Source organism: Centropristis striata, chromosome 1 (assembly GCF_030273125.1).
Source record: "Centropristis striata isolate RG_2023a ecotype Rhode Island chromosome 1, C.striata_1.0, whole genome shotgun sequence".
Lineage (NCBI taxonomy): Eukaryota > Metazoa > Chordata > Actinopteri > Perciformes > Serranidae > Centropristis > Centropristis striata.
The window spans coordinates 26,655,271-26,675,444 of NC_081517.1; the positions used below are offsets into that span (position 1 = coordinate 26,655,271).

A 20,174-nucleotide genomic window follows, 5' to 3' on the forward strand; every position below is an offset into this window, starting at 1 on the left:
CTCAGACATGTCTTTTGGTGTTATTTTGGCATTTTTTTCCTGAAGAAAACATGCCTTTCAACCTTAAAAGTATCATTTCTTCTATCTGTTTAAACTTTGAACTTCTAAATATTATTAAGCTGACTTATTTTCTTATTTTCTGACTCTCTCTTCTCGTGGCAAAAATGTACGGCAGCAATGAGATTTCCTGCACCCACCATGCTCGTCTGTAGTTCCTCCTCCACAAATGTCTTGATGTTGTCAAGCCCGTCCTAATTTCACAGAGAAACACAGAAAATTTACAAATCCAAACATACAAAACCTCAACAGGCAGTGTGCGAGTTCCTTTGTAGGACACCCAGCGGCTGCAAGCTTCTACAGTATATTGAGACTGAAACACTGTGTGTGCCTGAAGGTTTCAATTCCACTGAAGTGTAATGGAATGTGGGAATAAGGGATTTAACCCGGAGGCAGGAATGTCTGACTATCAGTGTACAGTAGCCAAAAGGAGAAGGGAATGAACATTTAACATCTTATCTGACCTTCTTCACATTTGTGTCCTTAAATGTGCTTGTGTCCAATGTTTCCTAAACCTCTACAACCACTTTTCAATCTGTTTAAAACAGTGAGCACCACTCACAGTTTCTATGCTATATGTATAGACTGAGGATACCAGATGTGAGTCTGCTGGGTTTACAGGCCGCAAACTGGTACACTGTAAAGAGCATACCATGGCCGGGTGGTAGAGTGCAGCCCAGATGAGAGAATGATTAATCTAAACAAATCTGTTACTGGAGGGAGTGTGCATGTTCTGTAGCCATGATGAGCTTGTTTGTTTTGCTACAATAAATCCAACTAGCGTTCTAATATCGATACAAACTAAATAAAGACTCCAGGAAAAGAAATCCTATCAGGCTCCGAGTGGTCTGGAGTCCACTGGAAAAGCCACAGTCAGCAGATTACTCCACAAGATAATCCGTGGCAGATATCAGGCCCAGATTTCCCCTAACTCCTATCTTACTTCAGTGGTTTGGGCAGTCCAGTCTGCCTTGAATAGGCTTAAAAAAAACAGGTGGTGTGAACATAATGAAAACTGATGGAACTGGACATGGGCGAGGCAGAGAGACAGACAGCAACAAAGCATTAAAAAAGAAACCAAGACAGAAAAGCAAAACAACTAAGAAATAGCTTATTTCTTATCATGTGCATTGCCTTCTGAAAACAACCAGCTAAACAAACAGTGCTCATAGTAAGCAGAGAAGTTTTTCCTTTTGATTAAGGAGACTGCTATCACTAAAGTCCATCGATCATTGAATGTCTTTACGCATCAAAACAAAACTGTCGATGCAGGGGGTGGAGATCCTGTGTGGCCTAGATAAGATTGTTTGCTTTCCTGTGTGTGTGTGTGTGTGTGTGTGTGTGTGTGTGTGTGTTTGTGTGTGCGTGTGCGTGTGTTTGGCAAGTAAGCCATCAGTTACAGTTTTGTAAGAGCAAGAGTAATATGTTTTTAGTGTTCTGGCTGACAGCCAATGAAACCGCATGTCTGTTATCAGTGGTTATTGATCAGTGTGTGAGAAGCTAAGGGTTATTTGGCAGTAAAAGGCCTAAGCTGGACACAGGGGATATTGACGGTAGGGCTGACAGATGGGTGAGTGCATAGGCAGGAAGTGCGCACAGAAATATACTTTAGCTGGAGGCGAAATAGAGTTTCAAAGTGTGGAAAGTGTACACATGTGTTCAAATTTAGAGTCTAAAGGTGATAGATTGCTCCAATAAACTGACAAACTGCAAGTCTGTAACTAAAAGATTAGCAGTGTTCTCTTACATGGTGTTTTACATATGAGGACATTAGGGGTGGGCCATATGCCCCTTAAAGATTATCACAATATTTCAGGGTATTTTTGCGCTAACAATATTACAAAATACTGAAAAATATATAGAAAATATGTTTTTTTTAGTTCAACATAATAAAAATCAATCATAAATCTAAAATGTACTGTAAAGTGGGCAGTCCGTGGCCTAGAGGTTAGAAATCGGGCTTGTGACAGACACTCTGCTGAGCAACACAATACAAAATAACTTTATATTATGAATAGTGTAGATATAATTTCAGTAGCTTGAAATGTGACGTTAGCGCAGCACATGAGACTATAGCGGGCCGCCACAGTCTAGGTAATTAATGGGAAACCCTTACGCCACTATGTCAAGAAGTAGGATTGTTGCCAATATCATTGTTTTACTCATAAAAAAAATATACTGGTATAATCTTGAACGATACAATATGGCACACCCCTAGAGGACATTGTCGTATGTCATCTTTTACTTAATATATTTGTAAAAGTATTAATCTGTGTGGTCTTCTACAACCTGTAGCAAAAGGAGCAGCACTTGACGCACGTGATGTGATTTGCTGTGGCGCTGTATGTTTTGATCTTAAATTTGTGCATTTCTACCCTTAATTCATTATATTTATTCAGGTTCTTCCCTATTCTTATTCAGGGAATAACTTTCCAATATAAAGTTCAGAACGAGCCTAACGGGTCTGGACAATGTACTTGGTCGAGATCAAAAGGGTTTTGTCATGTACAGCTTTGGGCTAAGTTCTGGGTTTGATTCAATTATTTTCCAAAAATAGAAGGATCAACAAGTAAATATATGATGGGACAAAAAGATAAAGGCATGGGGCATAGCTTGTGTATTGTATTAGATTAGTAAGATAACAGTCAGCAACATCAAAAACTTTATTTTAAAGGGAAGCTCAAAATCCCAAATGACTTGGTGAGGGCTGCTTCATTGTGGGAATATTATGACCTGTGATTGTGGCTGTTTGAACTCTCAAGTTTAGCTGGGGAAAAACTGCTGAGTTTAGTAGCCACATTCATCAGACCAGTGTTGGGAAAGGTCATGTTGAGTTGGATGCCAAGAAAGGCAGTTTGTTGTTATGAGCCTTTATTGTGTCCTGTGCTGCTAGTTGGCTGCAATTAGTAAAATTAGTGTAATTGCCACAAAACATGTAAATTAAGTGCATTTTCTCATTAGTCAATACAAGGTACTTGCGTTTTGTGCTGAGATGTGGGATGACATACCCTATTTTGTATGAAACAACTATGGACGTTCACAGAGCATCTGTTTATTATTAGTGACAGTCTTTCTGTGTGTCTGCAGCAGGCCTGTCTCCTCCACTTTAAAGAATGAAATTTGGCAATACAGATTCACCCATATCTGTTTGCCCCCTTGTCAATTTCCGATGACACACAGTGCATTTATTTGTTCTTTCCAAGGTTTTATTGTTTTACTCCATGTGTAAAAATCATTATGCAAATAAATCCAATGAGCACACCAACCTCGGGGTTGTTTTCTTGGACCTCTTGTTCCGAGGTACTTTGTCCCATTGTAACCCTGTTTCTTCATAGGGATGGTCCATCAATGGCCACTGGAAACAAAGACAGACATCAATAAAGTAAACAGGCCTTTTTTTCATGGAAGACATTTTGACATGCCACAATCGCAAAAGTACAAGTGAATTGTAGATGCCAGATGGACAGATGCTACCTTACCAGTAGAAACTCGACATCCACAATCATCCAATCCAACTTTATTTATAGAGCACATTTTAAAACAACAGAGTTGACCAAAGTGCTTTACATTAGTGACATAGAAAGAGAAACAAAGCTGGTTCCAGAGTTTAGGGCTACAATGGCAAAGACCCGGTCTCCCCTGTGCTTCAGCCTAGCGTTAGGTGTAACCAGAAGTAACTGATCTGCAGGCCTCAGTGACAGTGATGGGACATATGGGTATAAAAGGTCGGAGAGGTAGGATGGAGACAACCCATTCAATGCTTTATAAGCAAACAATGAAATCTTAAAATTAATCCTAAAATTGACAGGGAGGCCAGGACAGGAGTAATGTGCTCTCGCTTACGAGTTCGTGTTGGGAGGCGAGCAGCAGCATTTTGGACCAGCTTCAGACAAGACAATGAGGCCTGGCTAACACCAACATTAAGTACATTGAGGTAGTCTAGGCAAGTTGTGAGAAAAGCATGTGAAACTATCTCAAAGACATTAACAGAAAGACAGTTGCTTCAGCTGGAAGAAGCGTTTATCTGTTTATCCATTTTAAAATCACTGTCTATTTTGTACTTCCAGATGGGTTACTGTTGGTTTGACATAAGGATCAAAGGAGCCATGGTCTAGTGGAGAATGAGAGGCACCACTGGTGCGAAAAATGATGACTTTGGCTTTACTCTCTTTAAAATTAAAAAAAAAGTTCAAAGCCATCCAAGCTTTGATGTCATCCAGACACTTCAACAGTGGGTCTAGAGAGTAATAGCACCTAATGGGACCAGATAGAGAGAAAAAAACAATAGGCCCAAGAATGGAACCTTGAGGGACTCCACATGTGAGAGGTGCATGGGAGGAAGGAGTCACCAAACTTCTATCAGACAGGTAGGATCTAAACCACAAGAGAGCACTACCACTGATGCCCACAGAATGCTCCAGGCAAACGATGAGGATATCATGGTCTATTGCGCCAAAGGCAGCTGTCAGGTCTAAAAGCATGCGGATGGCAGAATCTTCAGAGTCAGTAGCTAAAAGAAGATCATTAAAATCTCTTACAAGTAGTTTTTAGTGCTTTAAATCCGGACTGAAAAACCTCAAGAAGGCCATGCACATCTAGTACAGCTTTCTCAAATATTTTGAAATAAAATTGGATAAAACAGAGGTATCTAGATTTATTTGTTTGATCAAAAGCTGCACCACTGCCTGCTTAAAAAGAGCTACAACACCTGAACCAAGACTGCTGTTGCGTCTTTTGAATATGCAGTCCAATGGTGTCCGAGAAGTCTTTAAAAAAGCTGGGAGGGAAAACATCAGTAGGGGAACCCGAGGGTTTCAAGTGATCAATAATTCGCTTCAGGTTAAAAATGAGTAAAATCCTCCATTCAAACTTCAGGACTCAGCAGTGTTTTGTTAAGGCTGCAGACTATTTAAGTTCCTGTCTACATAATTACCTCAGCACAGTTTGTACTCCTATTAAGAGAAAGTGTTATTGTAACTATGGACAAGCATGCACATAAACAAACACTAAATTGCCCAGAGCTATTCCAAGAGACACCAGAAAATTGTGGTTTAACAAGTAAAGGAATATGAAGCTGATATATCCTTGCTTAGGAGCAGAGGGTTTGAACGTCACTGTTTGTACTCTTAACTGTCTGGTTATAACAATCAACCTTAATCTTGCTTTAACTTGGTACAAGAAGCAGAGAATAATCAAATGATTGCACTGGACTAGGCTCTCTCTCTCTCTCACACACACACACACTCACACACACACAAAATGGAGATAACAGATAAAAACCCATCCAGATGGTAGCCCCTACCCCCTTTTTATCCATCTATCCTTCTCAATTCACCTCCTGACAGCATGATCTTCTTACTGTCCCAATAAATTGGTACCACTGCTTGTGGGGATTTAGAGAGGACTGCTTAATTATTATTTGGGTCAATTTTGAAATCAAGATTATTCAACATAATGACTCATTGATTTTGGATTTTGCTGGATATTTATTCAACTTTTAAAAGAAACTTGGACTTTAAACAGTGGATTCTCTAGAAAATAAAATAATTAATTTTCATTATACATCTAATACATAATATATAATACATGTATATTAATACATATACATTTACAAAATAATTTAAAAAATAGATCCTCTGATCCGTGAGCTGCTGCGGTGAACCAATAATTCCCAAAGTTCATCCAGGCCAACTACATACCACCTCTCTGCCCATATCAGCCAATACAGACTGATTCAGCTGACACAGGCGTATGTGCAGTAGCTGGGACAACAAGCTTCATTCACTGTCTGTGGACAAATAAACAGCTATGCTAGCTTAGCTTGTCGAGGTCCACCGATTTCCCACTGCTGCTCTGTCGACTCCAGCAGAAAAGTGAGGCTGGAGGGAAAACAGGCTGGCTATCAACACATTTCAGGTTTGCTGAGGGCATACAAAGTAGGCTACATCACTAGCATGAACAGGCAAGTGTCTCATGGCTAATAGCCAAAACTTCAAGACTATTAGAGAAAAGACATTAGCATAGCCATAGAAGAAGAACAGGCCTCTTGTTCTGAGTCCTGAGTGTTAATGTAATGTTTGAATCTTAGTGTACGGTCAGAGTAGGTTCTTGTGTTTAAATGTGTGCTAATATTCGTTGATGAAGATAAAAAAGAAAAAACAAGAATGATCTCCATTTAGTCTGACAAGGCATTGTGATGCATCTGATCATATGCAGTAGTGCAAGATGAATATCACAGGAGGCACAAGATTTGTTTAAGGTAAAATATGTGTCAAGATATACCATACTGAATTAATTATATTGTTGTGCTGCAGAGATGTTCCACAGACTTAAGAAAACATTGTTTGGTAGAGATCCTTACAGCAGCGAAAAATCACACCCTGATCATTTTAATATAATTTTCAATTGAATGAGAATAATGATGCAAAACTTCACAAGTTCATCAATGCCTTCAATAATAAACCACATTGCCATTGGAATATCAGTCAAATTAATCACAATGAAATATTTTTTCAAATGTATATTTTTGTTGATTAAAGTCAAAAATCCAAAGACAAGCCAAAGAGAGCAGGAAATCTTCTCATCCTGTACTATACTTGTTGTTTTATTTCTGTATTTTTGCATAAAAATGGCTGAACATTAATTATCAAAAGAGTTATCCACGGCCAACAGTATGAATGTGTGCAAGAATGGGTGAATGAGCACATTCTGCAGTCTAAAGCGCAGTCCATTTACCATTTACCATAGTTATCAAAAACATTTTCTGTAAATTGACTTATCTCAAATCTCTAATCTGAGGTTTGGTTAATAATGACGACTGTTTTATTTTCATAATGAATGCTTAAGTTTTAAGAACATTTCTGCAAATAGCAGCAATGTCCCAAGATGAACCAGCCTACATACAATTCAACAACACAGACTGGCATCAGCTGCGTCTTTTGTCTGATGTATTTCCTGCCTAATCTATAACATTAGTGGCAGGGAGAGGGTGGCTGAACTGCTGCATTGATGAAATTCAATCAGTGAAGGGGCGAGGATGTGGTGTCACGTTACATGAAGTAATCCTGTGAGTAACAAAAAAAACACACTGCAGGGACACAGACAGACCATAATCTCTCAAATGACAATCGCCAGCATTAATGTTGACTATTCTGTGGTCAGCACCTATCTATGACATAAAAATATTTGTATAGTAAAGTTCTATAATGAAACATAATCATCTGATATTTGTATGTATTCATAGATAAGGTTTTGATTTTTAATAGAAATTGTGAATGATTTTTCCGTATAAGTGATTCTGCATGCAAATAAAAAATGAGGTAAATTAATGGAAATGTGTGTCTGATACATTCATCAGACTCGCTACATATCTGTCAATCCTTCAGAGTGGGAAAACAGCACCAAATGTCAGTTGGCTACAGTTGGATTTCTCATTCATTGTACTTGGGCAGTTGCCAAGCCATAATTTGAAAATCTTCAATTCTGAAAAAAAGCAACACTTCACAATTGAAAATAGCTTGTTGATTTGGAGATGTAACTGTTTTCTCTGGTATTGTAAAACTAACATGTTCCTACTTGTCTCTTGTGCAGCAGCCCCGTAACAATTTCATCATTGCGGAAAGAAAAGTTGGCCAAAACTTGTTGCTACACATTACACTTTGTCTCTCTTTGCCTCTACACAGCATCTTGTGTGGTAATAACACTGGTAGAGAAGCACAGGCCGTCTATCCTCTAGAGATGAGACATTAAGCCTCCTAGCAGTGCCTCCCTCCATGCAGGCCTATTCTCATTGTTCTCTACTAACAATGAAGCTAGTGTTGACTCCACTGTCCAGGGGCAGACCTGGGCCGACCACTAACACAACCATGTCTGTTTTCACCTCACACAATACACCCTCTGGGCCATGAGATTCACAATAACAACAACACGCCTGTAGGACGATGTGATTGAACCCACATTTAGAAAATGTATGGCTGGAAATATCACAATACTTTTGACCAAATACACGGATAATGATATTGCCATGATAATGTAAGGTTGACTATTGGAGGTTTCACAAAATATTTACACAATGTGAATTTTAATATAAAATCACCAGTAATCTAAAATATAATTACTTTGTGAGCAGCTAGAAGAGTCTGGTAAATTCAGAAAATGATATCTCATTGCTATAATGCAGCCTTAACAACCAAGACAATATCTAGTCTCAGATCATGAATCATGATATCAATATAATATCGATATATTGCCCAGTAGGCGCTGTAAAACGTTAGACACAAGGTAAAAACATTAAAAGTGACTTCAATGCATCCATATTTTAATGATTTATCAGTGGAAGAATAGAACCACAGAGAAACACGTCTTTGATTCAATGTGCTAGTGTCAACTAAAGCTACACCAACTTGTTCAGACACTTAAAGGTCTGTCACCTTTGACACCAGAAGACAAGCCGGAAAACAAAGTTTGAGCACATGGGGGATTATAAAGAAATAAATACAACATAAGCACTGACCAAGGTGAACCCAGGGGTCGACATCAGCTCATATTTCCCTCCAGCCAAAATAGTTTTGCATAATTTGAACCCACTGAGGTGTTGCCTTACTGACCTCCCGTAAATCCCTCTGGCAGGATTATTCAGTTGTGTTGTAAACACGTCGAGAAGGCGGGGAACACTTAACAAAATACTAAAAAGTGCTGTTTTCTCTCAATAAACCTCCAGCTAGTAGAACAAGTAGCAGATGCACAGCAGTAGCCGGTGTTTTGACGCAGTGGTGTAACGTTAGCTGAGCTAGCTAACAGTCTCAGGTCTCAGAAGTTTCTATAATGAAACTATATTTCATCCTTAAATGCATGTATAACAGTATAAATAGGAATAAAAAAGCTAATAAAAAATAACCACTTACTGCGATTTCTTTTTTATCAGTGCAAGAACAGCAGACTAACATTTATTGCAATAAGTAATTTTGTGCATTTTTACCCTGCACTTTTAAGATTTCATGCTCAAATGCATGTAGTTGTACCGAGGGCCACTTCAAGTGAGGCGGCGGGCCATCTGCGGCCCCCGGGCCTCCAGTTGTCCATCCCTGCTATTGAGGATTGTGGCTAAAAGATATAGACAGGCCTTATTGTTTGTATAGGGACATGTGTAGCATTTCCACTTGGTGAAACACTCGTCGTTTCAGGCGGTATAATTTTTAAGCCTCGGTTATTATTTTCGTGACGTTGAAAATAGTAAAATGAAACATGTTTCCACCATTCAGGGCAGAGGGCACCTGGCAGACGATCCCGTCCATAACGTTATCCCTGTGGCTAACGTTGTCACCGGATAACGGTAACGTTAGCTAGCTTTCAGTGCTACTGATGGCAGTTTACTCTGGTCATCATTCCAGCAAAGTAAAATAACTCCAAACTCTCATTATTGTTGAGAGGCGAATGGTATGGGATGCGTTTTGGTTTTTGACCTCCGCAGGATAAATCACACCGAGCTCCACCGTTAGACACACTATGGATTGCTTTCACTATGGACTATACTCACACACGCTAAAGGAAAGGTCTCAGTAAATCACACGACAGTGCGCCTAAAACCTCATCATACTGAAACCATGTCTGTAAATTACAGACAGGTTAGAAAAGAAGCATTTACCTGAGCTGATGGACTCCCGTCAATCGTCACTGACTGTCAATAACATACAACGGAAATCTCCGATCAAAGCCCCTCCTGTTTACTTCCACCGGAACGTTGGCCAATCAGCAATTGAGACGCTGTAAAGACGGACCAATCAGAACGCAAAGCTGGGGGAAATGCTCTATATCCCACCCACAAATGTAAATAAATAGCCAGTGACCAATGATTATTGAGGAACACAACCAGTCGAATCAGGATTGGATAATATAAGGATGAGTGACATATTATATTGACCTATACCAGGGATGGGCAACTGGAGGCCCGTGGGCCGCATACGGCCCGCACCCTCACTTGAAGTGGCCCTCAGTAAAACTACATGCATTTGAGCATGAAATCTTAAAAACGATGTGTAAAAATGCACAAAATTACTTCTTGCAATTAATGTTGGTCTGCTGTTCTTGCACTGAAAAAATAAATAAATCACAGTAAGTGGTTATTTTTATTTGCTTCAAACCTTTTGTATTCCCATTTATACATACATGCATTTGAGCATGAAATATGTTAAGTTACTGCATTGTAAACATATTTAAAATTGAAGTTTCATCATATCTGGTTAAGTGCACCGTCCTATGTGGCCATGTGGAAGTGTCGATGAAAAACTGTGGCCCCCTCCAGCATTTAAGCTGCCCATCCCTAATCTATACATACAGACGGATTTTCCAGCGTTTTAATAGGCCTCTTACATTAAGTATTTGGCCGTACAAATACACTGTATGCTAATATAAAACTAAAGCTTAATCAATGATTACAATGAATAAGTGATTACATCAATTATATTATTTGCCAGACCTCTGTATATCAAAACTGTTGCTAATGAAATCGAGAAAAAATCTGACATCAATGATTTAATGTCCACAGAAGCAGTTGCTTTGCTAACACATATCTTTTATCATGCAGTGGTTACTCATATCAATCCAAGAGAACAGCAAATACATGATTACATTAGATTGTATGTCAAATGTTGTTAGTAAATAGCTTTTCATCCAGGGAAGCTCACCTTTCAAAGTAAAACTAATGCAACATCGCCCCCTTGTGGTCTACAATTTCACAAACTCTACTATATGTTGTTTATAGTTCAAAACAACACATGGGACCATCTGGAAATAATGTATGCATCAAATAATGAAGTCATGAAATCATCAAAAGGTTCCTTTAAAATACATAAACTTTATTGTGAGGTGACTGTCCAGTAATAGGTTTACAAGTCTGCAATGGGCTTGTAGGGCCAGAGGGGGTATTTGACCGTGTCCAACTTGGTCTCGGGGAAGGTGTCGTTGAGGTCCTCGATGGTCATCTGGTCGAAGGGGATCATGTTTTTAAACTTGTCCAGCTGAGACAGAACAAGAAAGAAGGGTAAGTGAGAGAGATGTAGAAAAAACCCGGGAAGAGATAAAGGTTTTTTGAGAAAGTCCATGAGGTGTTTAAACAACAAATGCAACTACTGTCTCACCTCCTTCTCATACTGAGCGATGCGGGCCTTAGATTCTTCAACGTAGGCTGTTGCATTTTTATTCTGTTACAGAAAAAAAAAAATACTATTACATCTGACAATGCAAAAAACAAGCTGTAAAACATATTGCCGTTTCTATTCATTTAAACAAATTCCATTTGTGGTTTCTGTGTCTGCTGTATTTTCAATGTCTGTATAAGTGTTGGGTAAATTACATGATTGTTGAAGAACTCATTCATATTAAAAGTATTTCTGTAGTTAAATGACAAATAATTGCCTATTTTCACTTAACTAGATCACTTTTCAAATTCAACCAATTTTACCAATGTGCAGTGAAGCCGATATTCAAGCAATTCATGTTTTTTAAGTGTAATCACTTACAGATTCAGCCTCCAGTGCATTGATGGCAGCTGTCTGTGTGTCCACAGGCTCAGGGATCTGCACGGCTTTGAACTGTGTGTAGGAGAAACACTTATCATCTACCACAGTAACGCAAAACAACAAATGCTAAACAAACTAATGAAATTGTGACTTGGCTGCACAACCATCAGCTAAACTGATCATGTTTACAGAGAGACTAAAAGGGAATTTAATTTGCAGTTTGCCTGCAACAACTATTTACTACAACTGTTACGCTCAAAGATGGTATCATTTCAAGACATCCCAAAAGCTAAATTTGACTGAGAATCTGTGGCATTGATAGATGAGCGCAAGGAATTTTTGCTCCTTTTAATTTACCAATAATTTGGACACTGGAATGAGTTTTTATGTTATCTAGAAAAGGTCTCAGCACAGCTGGACACAGCCATAAAAACAAGGCAACTGCAACTGAAGTGAAAGTTGCCATGAGATGTGGTAGTTTAATCCACATTTCACAAAGACAATGGATAATGCTTATGAACCACTGAATAAACCAGTAGATTGAAGTTCACCTTCTTCTCAAACTCATCGACCATCCCGGCTCTGGCCACTGTGCTCCTGTAGTAACTCCAGTCTATGGCTGCAGGAGCCTCGGGCAGGGAAACAAACCTGGTATGAAGAGAGTTTAAGTTTTTTGTCAAGTTTAAAAGATGTAAATGTAGGTACAGTGAGCAAACCCAAAGGACATAACAGAATCTAATCCGTACAAAAAGTTAACTAGAATGAACAAATGTCAGTTTATACAAATGGAGCAACTTGATAGCAAGATAGAGCAAAAAAATATTGTAAAAAAGATGACAGTTCATTCAGGAGGCATTTACTGATAACAAGGATTGGATAAGGTACATGAAAGAAAATAAAATGACCTGTCTATTTAATTGTTTTTGCTCCAGACTTTGAGGTAAATGTGTGGGACAGTTCAGGGCTGTCCAACTATCAATTCGTGTATAAGAGCTCTGATGCTGGTTTTTAGACCCCTTGATTTGACCTTTCTATCAATCTGCACTTTCCTGTGGGACTTGCCCATAGTCAAGAGTGAATTTGGGGACATACAAATCATGGTTGTCCATCCTCCCAGAAAAATCATGCAGAGTTGATAAAGACTTGATTATTATTCAACCTTTAACAAAATATGCTTAAACAGGGCTCCAGAGTTTTTGCATTGGTTGCACTGGTGCGGCTAACTTTTTTTTTTGAGGTGCACCAGCACAAAATTTAGATGCACCCAAATTTTTCATTGCATTGTCTTTAAGGTCACCTTTTTATTGCTGCTCTCACTAATATATATATATATATATATATATATATATATATATATATATATATAGTGATTAAAGTGCTTCACTGAGCTCAAATTGAACCTTTCAAACTAAAACACAAAGCACAATAAAAACAAAAGGTCAACCATCTTTCTACATTTAAAATAAATTAAGAGAAATAGTTGTAGAAGCTTGTTTTCCTTTCATGATCAATTATTTTCACCATTCAGATTTATTATGGATATAATTCAAGTAAAAAAAAAAAAACAGTAGAGTATGAGAGTGTCTGTGAGCAACAAACATTTACATCGTTTGTCATTTTCATCAGTTCCACGTGAGGCTGATCATTGCTGAGTGTATGTTTATTATGACGACATCATTTACATTTTACCTTAACCATCTTAGCTAATAGGCTAGTGTTCAGCAGTCACAATCATGTTCTGAGATATTAAATAATGAATTTATCACCAGGATCGTCTATATACAGACGCAAATTAAAAAAAAAAAATATATATATATATATATAATATAAAGGCATTCCCGTGCCCCTGAGCAGGACACAGTTCACAGTATTAATACAGAATGCAGCTCGATATTCATGTGCAGCTGTTTGTTAAACAGAGAAAACAATTAGTGCATGTCTACAGCTGTTAAAGCCGACCGACAGCTGATCCAGAAATGGACGTCACTTCACGTGACACTTTGGAGGGAGGGCAACTCATGTCTCTTAAAACATTTCCTCTCTCCTCGCTGCCCTGCGCCTCTCCATGCATCCCCGGTGGGGGGGACTAAGACGCAAGTCAACGACATAAGTGAAGGAAGCGGGGATGCAAATAAGCTTTGAGAGACACCCCATGAGTGTGTAAGCTTGGTTACAGAAGAACACAGAGAAAAGATGCGCTTGCGAAATAAATGTACGTTTTTACCCAGGCAGCGTCAGGTGCACCAGTGCGACCTAGAAAATGTATTTTGGTCGCATATGCATCTTTTGGGCCACTTCAGGATTTATTGAACTCATGATATACTATATGGCAAAAAGGAAAACAGTTTGTGAATTCCTTGTGAAAGATTTATTCTCCTCAAACATCTCATACTGGGTAGCAGTATTTTCTTAGTTAATGTATTTTTTGTAGACTTTAAATTTTATGTATTTACATGTAATCATCTTCAGCATGATTGATGACCTTCATCAATCATCAGCATGAAATATCATCACAGCTGGAGTCAGCTGTGATCATATTTGATTGAAACTTTCCTCAGTTAGAGTTTTTTTTTTACTTTTCAAAAGAAAACACACCACCAAGCATTGCTGATTTATATAAAGTACACAATGCTGTAAACTGAAGGTGACATAGCAAGACTGCTGTCTGCTGTGTAAACTCACTTGGCAGCGATGGCATCACTGCGAGTCTTCAGTGAGTTGAACATGGCCTTCTGGTTGGGAGGAACCCTCTCAGCAAACGCCAGCCAGTCAATGGCTTTCAGGGCTACACGTCGGCCTGCCATATTGCCTGTCTGAAACGTAGAAGTAAATCTTTTTTTAGTACAAACAAACCTCAACAAAAGACATAAAAACAATGGAGGCAATACATGTCTGGTGAGGGGGAAGGTGTATGGGCATACAAATGTTTTCTCAGTTATATATACACACTCACTTGCTAGTTTGCAATAAATCTTACATCCATTAAGGTTTATGTTAAAGGTTGTTTTTTGTTTTAGATGCGTTAAGAAATAATGATTTTGGATGCTGCAGTTGCTGATACATTTTATACCAATATTTTACCTCACTTGTGAGGTCAGTGAAAGTGGACTAAATATTAGAAAATTTAAAGTTTAATGCAACACCAAAAAGCACAAATATTGTTTCCAAAAAGACACACATGTTAAAGCAATGCCTCTTTAAATCAGTTTCAACAAAAGCTGAATTTTAACCTTAATGAAGGCAGGATTTATTGCAGGGATGTGGATTTGGCTAAACCAGTTCAAGCTAAATGGACCGAATTAGCTGTTAATTGTGTGCATGTGACTCCAGTTTTTTTTTTGTTACAAAGAAATGTAATGCATGTGTGGCAGGTGCAATAATGGCAGAAGTGCCTTTGTATTAATTAAGTGCTATTTATACTATGTGGTGATATTCATGGGTGGATGTTTACATGCTCCTGACACAAATCTTATAATATACACACACACAACATGATAAATGTCCTTGATGAGGACAGCCTAGTTGCAGGCCAGGCATGTCCAAATTATTCCATAAAAAGGTCCAAGTGTCTTCAGGTTTTCCTTTTAACTAAGTATGATCCACAAATTGAATGAACTGATCTCCGTCTTTGCCAGGTGATTGGTTAAATCAGGTGTGCTCTTGACTGGTTGGAACAAAAACATGCAGCCACCTTAACAGAACAGCTTGTTCTCCTCAAATCCATTGTACATTACGCTGTTTTGTTGCAATGCAATAAACGTTGCTACATCAGTGTGGCAAGTTCACGAATGACCCCGGGACATGCGTCTCACCACAAAACACTAAACCGAGCAGACAAGAACCCATGAAGACATTAATGTCCTCGAAAGTAACGGTGGCAACAACGATAGTCCCAGTACAGATGCTAAATCGTAAAGCATATCAATGCTTTAATGAAAAGGTTATGGTAGCAAAAACATTTTTCTTGACCAGACACCATCAATGACACCAGGCCCTTGGCATTTTGTTCCAATTAGACCGGGCCAGGCTAGCTAGCCACAGCTAGCTCTGTTAGCTTGCTAGCCAAGGTCAGACAAGCCTCTCTGTACCGCCACGTCTTTCACAAATCGCGGAGTTAACGTTATATATGCGGTTGAATATCGTGCACAACGAAACATGTGTGTGCTGCAGAAACATTTAATTACAAAGATTTTCGTTTAAACTCTGCAAACCGCTTCGCTAATGTACTCACCTCGCTGCTGTACAAAGTGTAGTGACAGTGAATCAGAACAGTGGAAGTGCTTCTTCTTCATGAGCTCGGAGAGCAGCAGGGAGGCGCCACCGCCCTCTGCTGGACGGCAGCGTGTCTGCAGACAGCTCTACTGCCGTCATGTGTTCGTGGAAAGCTCAAACACGAAACTTGATCTGCAACTAGGCTTTATGATCAGCTGTTTATTTACACAGAAGCGCTTTAACGGCGAAATTTTAAATATGCTCCACAATTTAATTGTAAGTTGGCGTTGAAATTACCAAATTTAGTCTAAAATGGTCACACCCGATCACTTTTTGTTGGAGAAGTAGGATGACGAGAGCAAAAGAGCATCAACATTAGAATTTTTTTTTTCTTCTTTGAAAAACAACCTCTGTTGGTTTATAGAAGCTTGCGAGAACGACCCTAACAGTTAGCCTACTGGTAAAGAGATAGTGCGGTAGGCTACATCTATAGGAATCAATAGGTCTATGTTAAAAGTGAACAGTCAAATAATAGGCTACATTAATAAAATCCAACACGTTTAACATCAACTGGGTAATAAATACATTAAAAAAAACCAGTTGTATCGGGCTGGTGTTTTTTGCTATTTCGAAATATTTCTAAAATTATTATGGTCATGGTAACAACATATGTAGCCTAAATATCATCTTTTTGAGGTGCGCAACAACGGCATGTACTGCACTGGTTTTCTCCTTTCTCTCTTCATTTCCATGAAGCTACCTTATTTTATTTTATTTTTATTAGAAAGGTTAAACGCATCTGTGCATTATTTTAGGAACTGGCGAGGAAATAAGATTATGTATTTACGTTTGCAAATTCTTTGTTGAAAACTAAAATTATTTTTTGATGTAATAAAGAAGACACGGTGTTGTGTTAAAACATTACAAATAATTTGCTTTAACAGAACAGGGCTTTTACTGATTCCTCTATATGCTCACATTGAAATCTCCCTGACAGACGGATTATTGTGCTTTACGGTGTTTTAAACTAAAGTTGTGCAAAGTAGCCTAAACGGCACGAAAATGGAAAAAATCACACAATTATTGGGCCATTTTCAAATGAGATAATAATAACAATTATGTGGGGGGATGAGGTTTTTGGCAACACTGTGTGGGGTTTGGCATGCTTCCATTGCTTCCATTCAAAATTACATTAATATACAAAACAATTATCTCATGTGCTACCTTTAATCAAATCAAAATTTACTGGCGTAAAACTAGGCTACATATAAACACTGATTCATCAAACTCTGCTCCAAGTTATAAATAAAATAAAATAAAATAAAATAACACAGGGGCAAAGGTTGTAAAACGAGTCAGCCACTTTCAGGTCTTGAATAATGTTTATTTACTAAAATCAGTTTTTACAAGTAACTGAGCATTTAGATAGAGTGATGTATGTACACAGTACAGATACAAAGATATTCAATAAATACCACATTTTCCTGCTGCTCTTCAGTCGAGGCTGCAGGGCTTTATGAACACTACACATTTTATTTACATTTACAGCAAAAAAAAAATCCCTCAGAGAAAATCTATCATCACTCCCATAAAGGCCACGTTGTGAGAGTAAAAAAATATCTAATACACGTGTTTTTCTAAAATATAATTTCGCTCCATGTTTATAAAATGTAGAAATCGTGTCTGCTGTAAGAAAACACAAACATTCAAACAGCAAATCTGGAAAAAAGGGCAATTTTTTCCCCCAGAAACAGTTGAATGAGGAGAAATACTTCAAGTGATACACTGGTCTTAAGGCACTGACACCGTTTAAGTACTTTTCTGTTGCTTTTAAACCTCGTTTGGTAGATCATCGTGTATTTTAAATGTCCACTGTCACAAACTACTGCGGAGCACGGTGGATGGGCTGGAACGAGATATTTAAGGCATGTCGTTTATAAAGCTGACATTTAACTTTTGGAGTGTTGCCTCGCAGTAATTTAGGCCTGTAAATCCACAATCCACAGAACATTCTTAAAATGAGGAAAGCAAGTGGACTCACTCAGTCCAATTACGCATACATTTATAAACCAAAATGTGTCCCCAAATTAATTGTTTTTTTATTCTGGAGGTTAGAAAATGTCTCTAAACTCCAAATAAAAATGTCCGAGATGTAGAAAACGCACCATCCTCGTTCATAAGTGTATTGCAACCATGATAGAAGATTTTTTTTCTCTCTATTTTAAAACCACACATACAGACAGAGTACTACTAAGACAAATAGTACATCCCATAAGTGACGGGTCCGCTGAAGAGTCCCGGGACCGGCAGACTGGGCCTCGGGAAGGCGTTTGACGGGCCCCACGTTGGAGAGCCCATGTGCGCACCGAGAGGCAGCGGCAGCGCGAAGGCGGGCAGGATGGGCTTGGAGGCCAGTTTAAACTTTTCCAGCTCGGCCTCCTGCAGTCTCTTGGCCTTGGCCCTCCTGTTCTGAAACCAGATTTTGACCTGAGTCTCCGTCAGGTTGAGAGAGTTGGAGAACTCGGCTCTCTCGGCGATGGAGAGGTACTGCTTCTGGCGGAACTTGCGCTCCAGCGCCAGCAGCTGGGAGGTAGTGAAGGGCGTGCGAGGTTTCCTGTTGTTTTTGTGTTTCCTTAAAGTACACTGAGTTGGACTGGAGCTCCCTGATGGAGAAAAAATTACAATAGCTGAGGTTAGAATACATGGATTATCACAACAGGTGGACTTGTGAGTCTTCAAGATAAAATCCATCACATGATAAAGCAAATAAACACATCAATAAATACGTTTTAATATGTCAAAGTTAAGCCTCTGTGTCAATATGCATCATCGTGCAAAATAATAAACAGTAAAGTTTAATTACACTTTGATGCGAGCTTGCACAATCATCTAATATATCAAGAATATTTTTGACAAAAAAAAAAAAGTTAAAATCTGACCAAATATGGCTTCATATGCTTGTTGGAACAAAACTTTTCCATAATTTATCTGCAGTTTGAAAGACAAAACAAAAGGCGACATGCAAGAAAGACATTTACGCACAGCTTGTAGAGCTATGACTGATATTAATATGACTCTGACATGCAGGAATTATCATTTTGTGCATCTGTTGACAAATATTATTCTCTCCAGTGTTGATTATCATCAGCAGAAGAAGACTACACGTGGAAAAAGTATGTGAGAAGAGCAGAGGGACGGACTTACGAGGCGGAGTAGAAAAGGAGGACGTCTGGAACCAAGTGCTCTGATCTTTGTCACTAAACTGCGGGCTGTCCTCGCTGGAACTACTGGAAACACCCTGCGAGCTCTCCGCGGAAACCTTGCTCTCCGCGTAAAGAGTCCTGGGAGAGAACTGCACGCCCTGTCCGGCCACAGCTAAATCTGTGGGGGAGTAAGAAGTCCGACAGGTGGTCTTCTTAGAAATCAACGACTCGACGCTAAACGGGAGGCTGCTCCGCTGTGTTTTGTATCCTTTCTCCGTGGTCATGTCTTTAGGCTCCTCGCTCTCAGTATCCGTCTCCTCTTTCTGATGAAGCTGTTTGGCGTCCTGGGACGGAGACCCCTGCACAGGATTCATCATGACGCGAGGGAATGGGGCCATGCACCTCCGTGTGGCCCGGTCAGAGGAATGGAGTCGCCAGAAGTGTACAGTGTCCAATATGCGTCTACCTCCGCGCTGTCAGCGGTGCCCAGTAGCTTTTACGCGCTGTACGGGGTCGTCTATAAAAGGACAAGGGCTGTCCCCCCTCCCCGCTCCCACCAATCAGCGCGTCACGTTGGCCCCGTGACGTCCGCGAGTGCGGGTTTGATTGGCCCGCTGCCTTCACAGGGAACATCAAGAGGCCTTTGAAAGGAAGGAGAAGTTAATCATACAGACCCCATGCGGTGCCCGGCTATTGATGGCCCTCACAAAGTAGCTAAGACCAATTTTAACGCAATTAACCAGTGGGGAGGACTCTCTGACCATTTACATCCATTAGCCGGCCACTCCATTGGCTGAATTATTCTCCTACTGTAGTGCAGAGCAGCAGCTAAAGAGTCACATGTTAATATCAAAGTGAGACTTTCATCAAAGAAGAAAAAAAAATAAAATAAAATAAATGTAAAAAGAAAAATCTTAAATCAGCTGATTAAAATAGCACATCAAATGCATTTGCAAATAAACAAACGTAAAGTTATTAAAAGACCGGGGAAAAAAGAATTATAATAAAACAATGAAATAAAAGGTGCGCAGCCAGGATAGAAATTGATTAGGTATGACTGTTGGTCACACAGCATTACAGCAATTTAAGGCCTGTCACGAGCTCTTCTCGCTTCACAATGGCCTCGGTTGAGAAGCAACAGGCGTTTTCTTTCTCCAGGTCATACTATTTAATAAGCCAGACAAGT

The 20,174-nt window shown here is 39.2% G+C and overlaps 3 protein-coding genes across 3 annotated transcripts in view; all 3 read right to left on the bottom strand.

Annotated features, from left to right (window-relative positions):
• The window catches only part of pnpla6 (patatin-like phospholipase domain containing 6), a 42,797-nt gene extending 33,050 nt beyond the window's left edge, over window positions 1–9,747 (bottom strand). Inside the window, exons 1-3 of the mRNA XM_059336516.1 lie at window positions 9,701–9,747; window positions 3,324–3,412; window positions 198–251 (exon numbers count right to left, since the gene is read on the bottom strand). Coding sequence (XP_059192499.1) covers window positions 198–251; window positions 3,324–3,371 — 102 coding nt within the window. The 5' untranslated portion in view covers window positions 3,372–3,412; window positions 9,701–9,747. The remainder of the gene's footprint in view (window positions 1–197; window positions 252–3,323; window positions 3,413–9,700) is intronic.
• A 1,142-nt stretch (window positions 9,748–10,889) lies between these two features.
• Window positions 10,890–15,906, bottom strand: atp5pd (ATP synthase peripheral stalk subunit d). Its single transcript, XM_059340062.1, has 6 exons — window positions 15,805–15,906; window positions 14,256–14,386; window positions 12,125–12,221; window positions 11,574–11,645; window positions 11,193–11,255; window positions 10,890–11,072 (listed from the first exon to the last, which is right to left on the bottom strand). The coding sequence occupies exons 2-6, from the start codon at window positions 14,375–14,377 to the stop codon at window positions 10,941–10,943; spliced, it is 486 nt and encodes a 161-aa protein (XP_059196045.1). The 5' UTR covers window positions 14,378–14,386; window positions 15,805–15,906; the 3' UTR covers window positions 10,890–10,940.
• Window positions 15,907–17,148: 1,242 nt separating this feature from the next.
• Window positions 17,149–19,609, bottom strand: LOC131968305 (homeobox protein MSH-C-like). Its single transcript, XM_059329128.1, has 2 exons — window positions 18,990–19,609; window positions 17,149–18,448 (listed from the first exon to the last, which is right to left on the bottom strand). Exons 1-2 carry the CDS (start codon window positions 19,384–19,386, stop codon window positions 18,036–18,038), a joined length of 810 nt encoding a protein of 269 aa, XP_059185111.1. The 5' UTR covers window positions 19,387–19,609; the 3' UTR covers window positions 17,149–18,035.
• Window positions 19,610–20,174: the final 565 nt, after the last annotated feature.

What these genes read in the sequence shown, in the direction of transcription:
- atp5pd (XM_059340062.1), bottom strand. Translation starts at nt 14,377, where the DNA reads ATGGCAGGCCGACGTGTAGCCCTGAAAGCCATTGACTGGCTGGCGTTT. An exon ending in TCGATGAGTTTGAGAAGAAG is followed by an intron (nt 11,646 to 12,124) that starts GTGAACTTCAAT and finishes TCCTACACACAG; the next exon opens with TTCAAAGCCGTGCAGATCCC. An exon ending in ATGCACTGGAGGCTGAATCT is followed by an intron (nt 11,256 to 11,573) that starts GTAAGTGATTAC and finishes TTTCTGTAACAG; the next exon opens with AATAAAAATGCAACAGCCTA.
- LOC131968305 (XM_059329128.1), bottom strand. Translation starts at nt 19,386, where the DNA reads ATGGCCCCATTCCCTCGCGTCATGATGAATCCTGTGCAGGGGTCTCCG. An exon ending in CTCCTTTTCTACTCCGCCTC is followed by an intron (nt 18,449 to 18,989) that starts GTAAGTCCGTCC and finishes TTTCTCCATCAG; the next exon opens with GGAGCTCCAGTCCAACTCAG.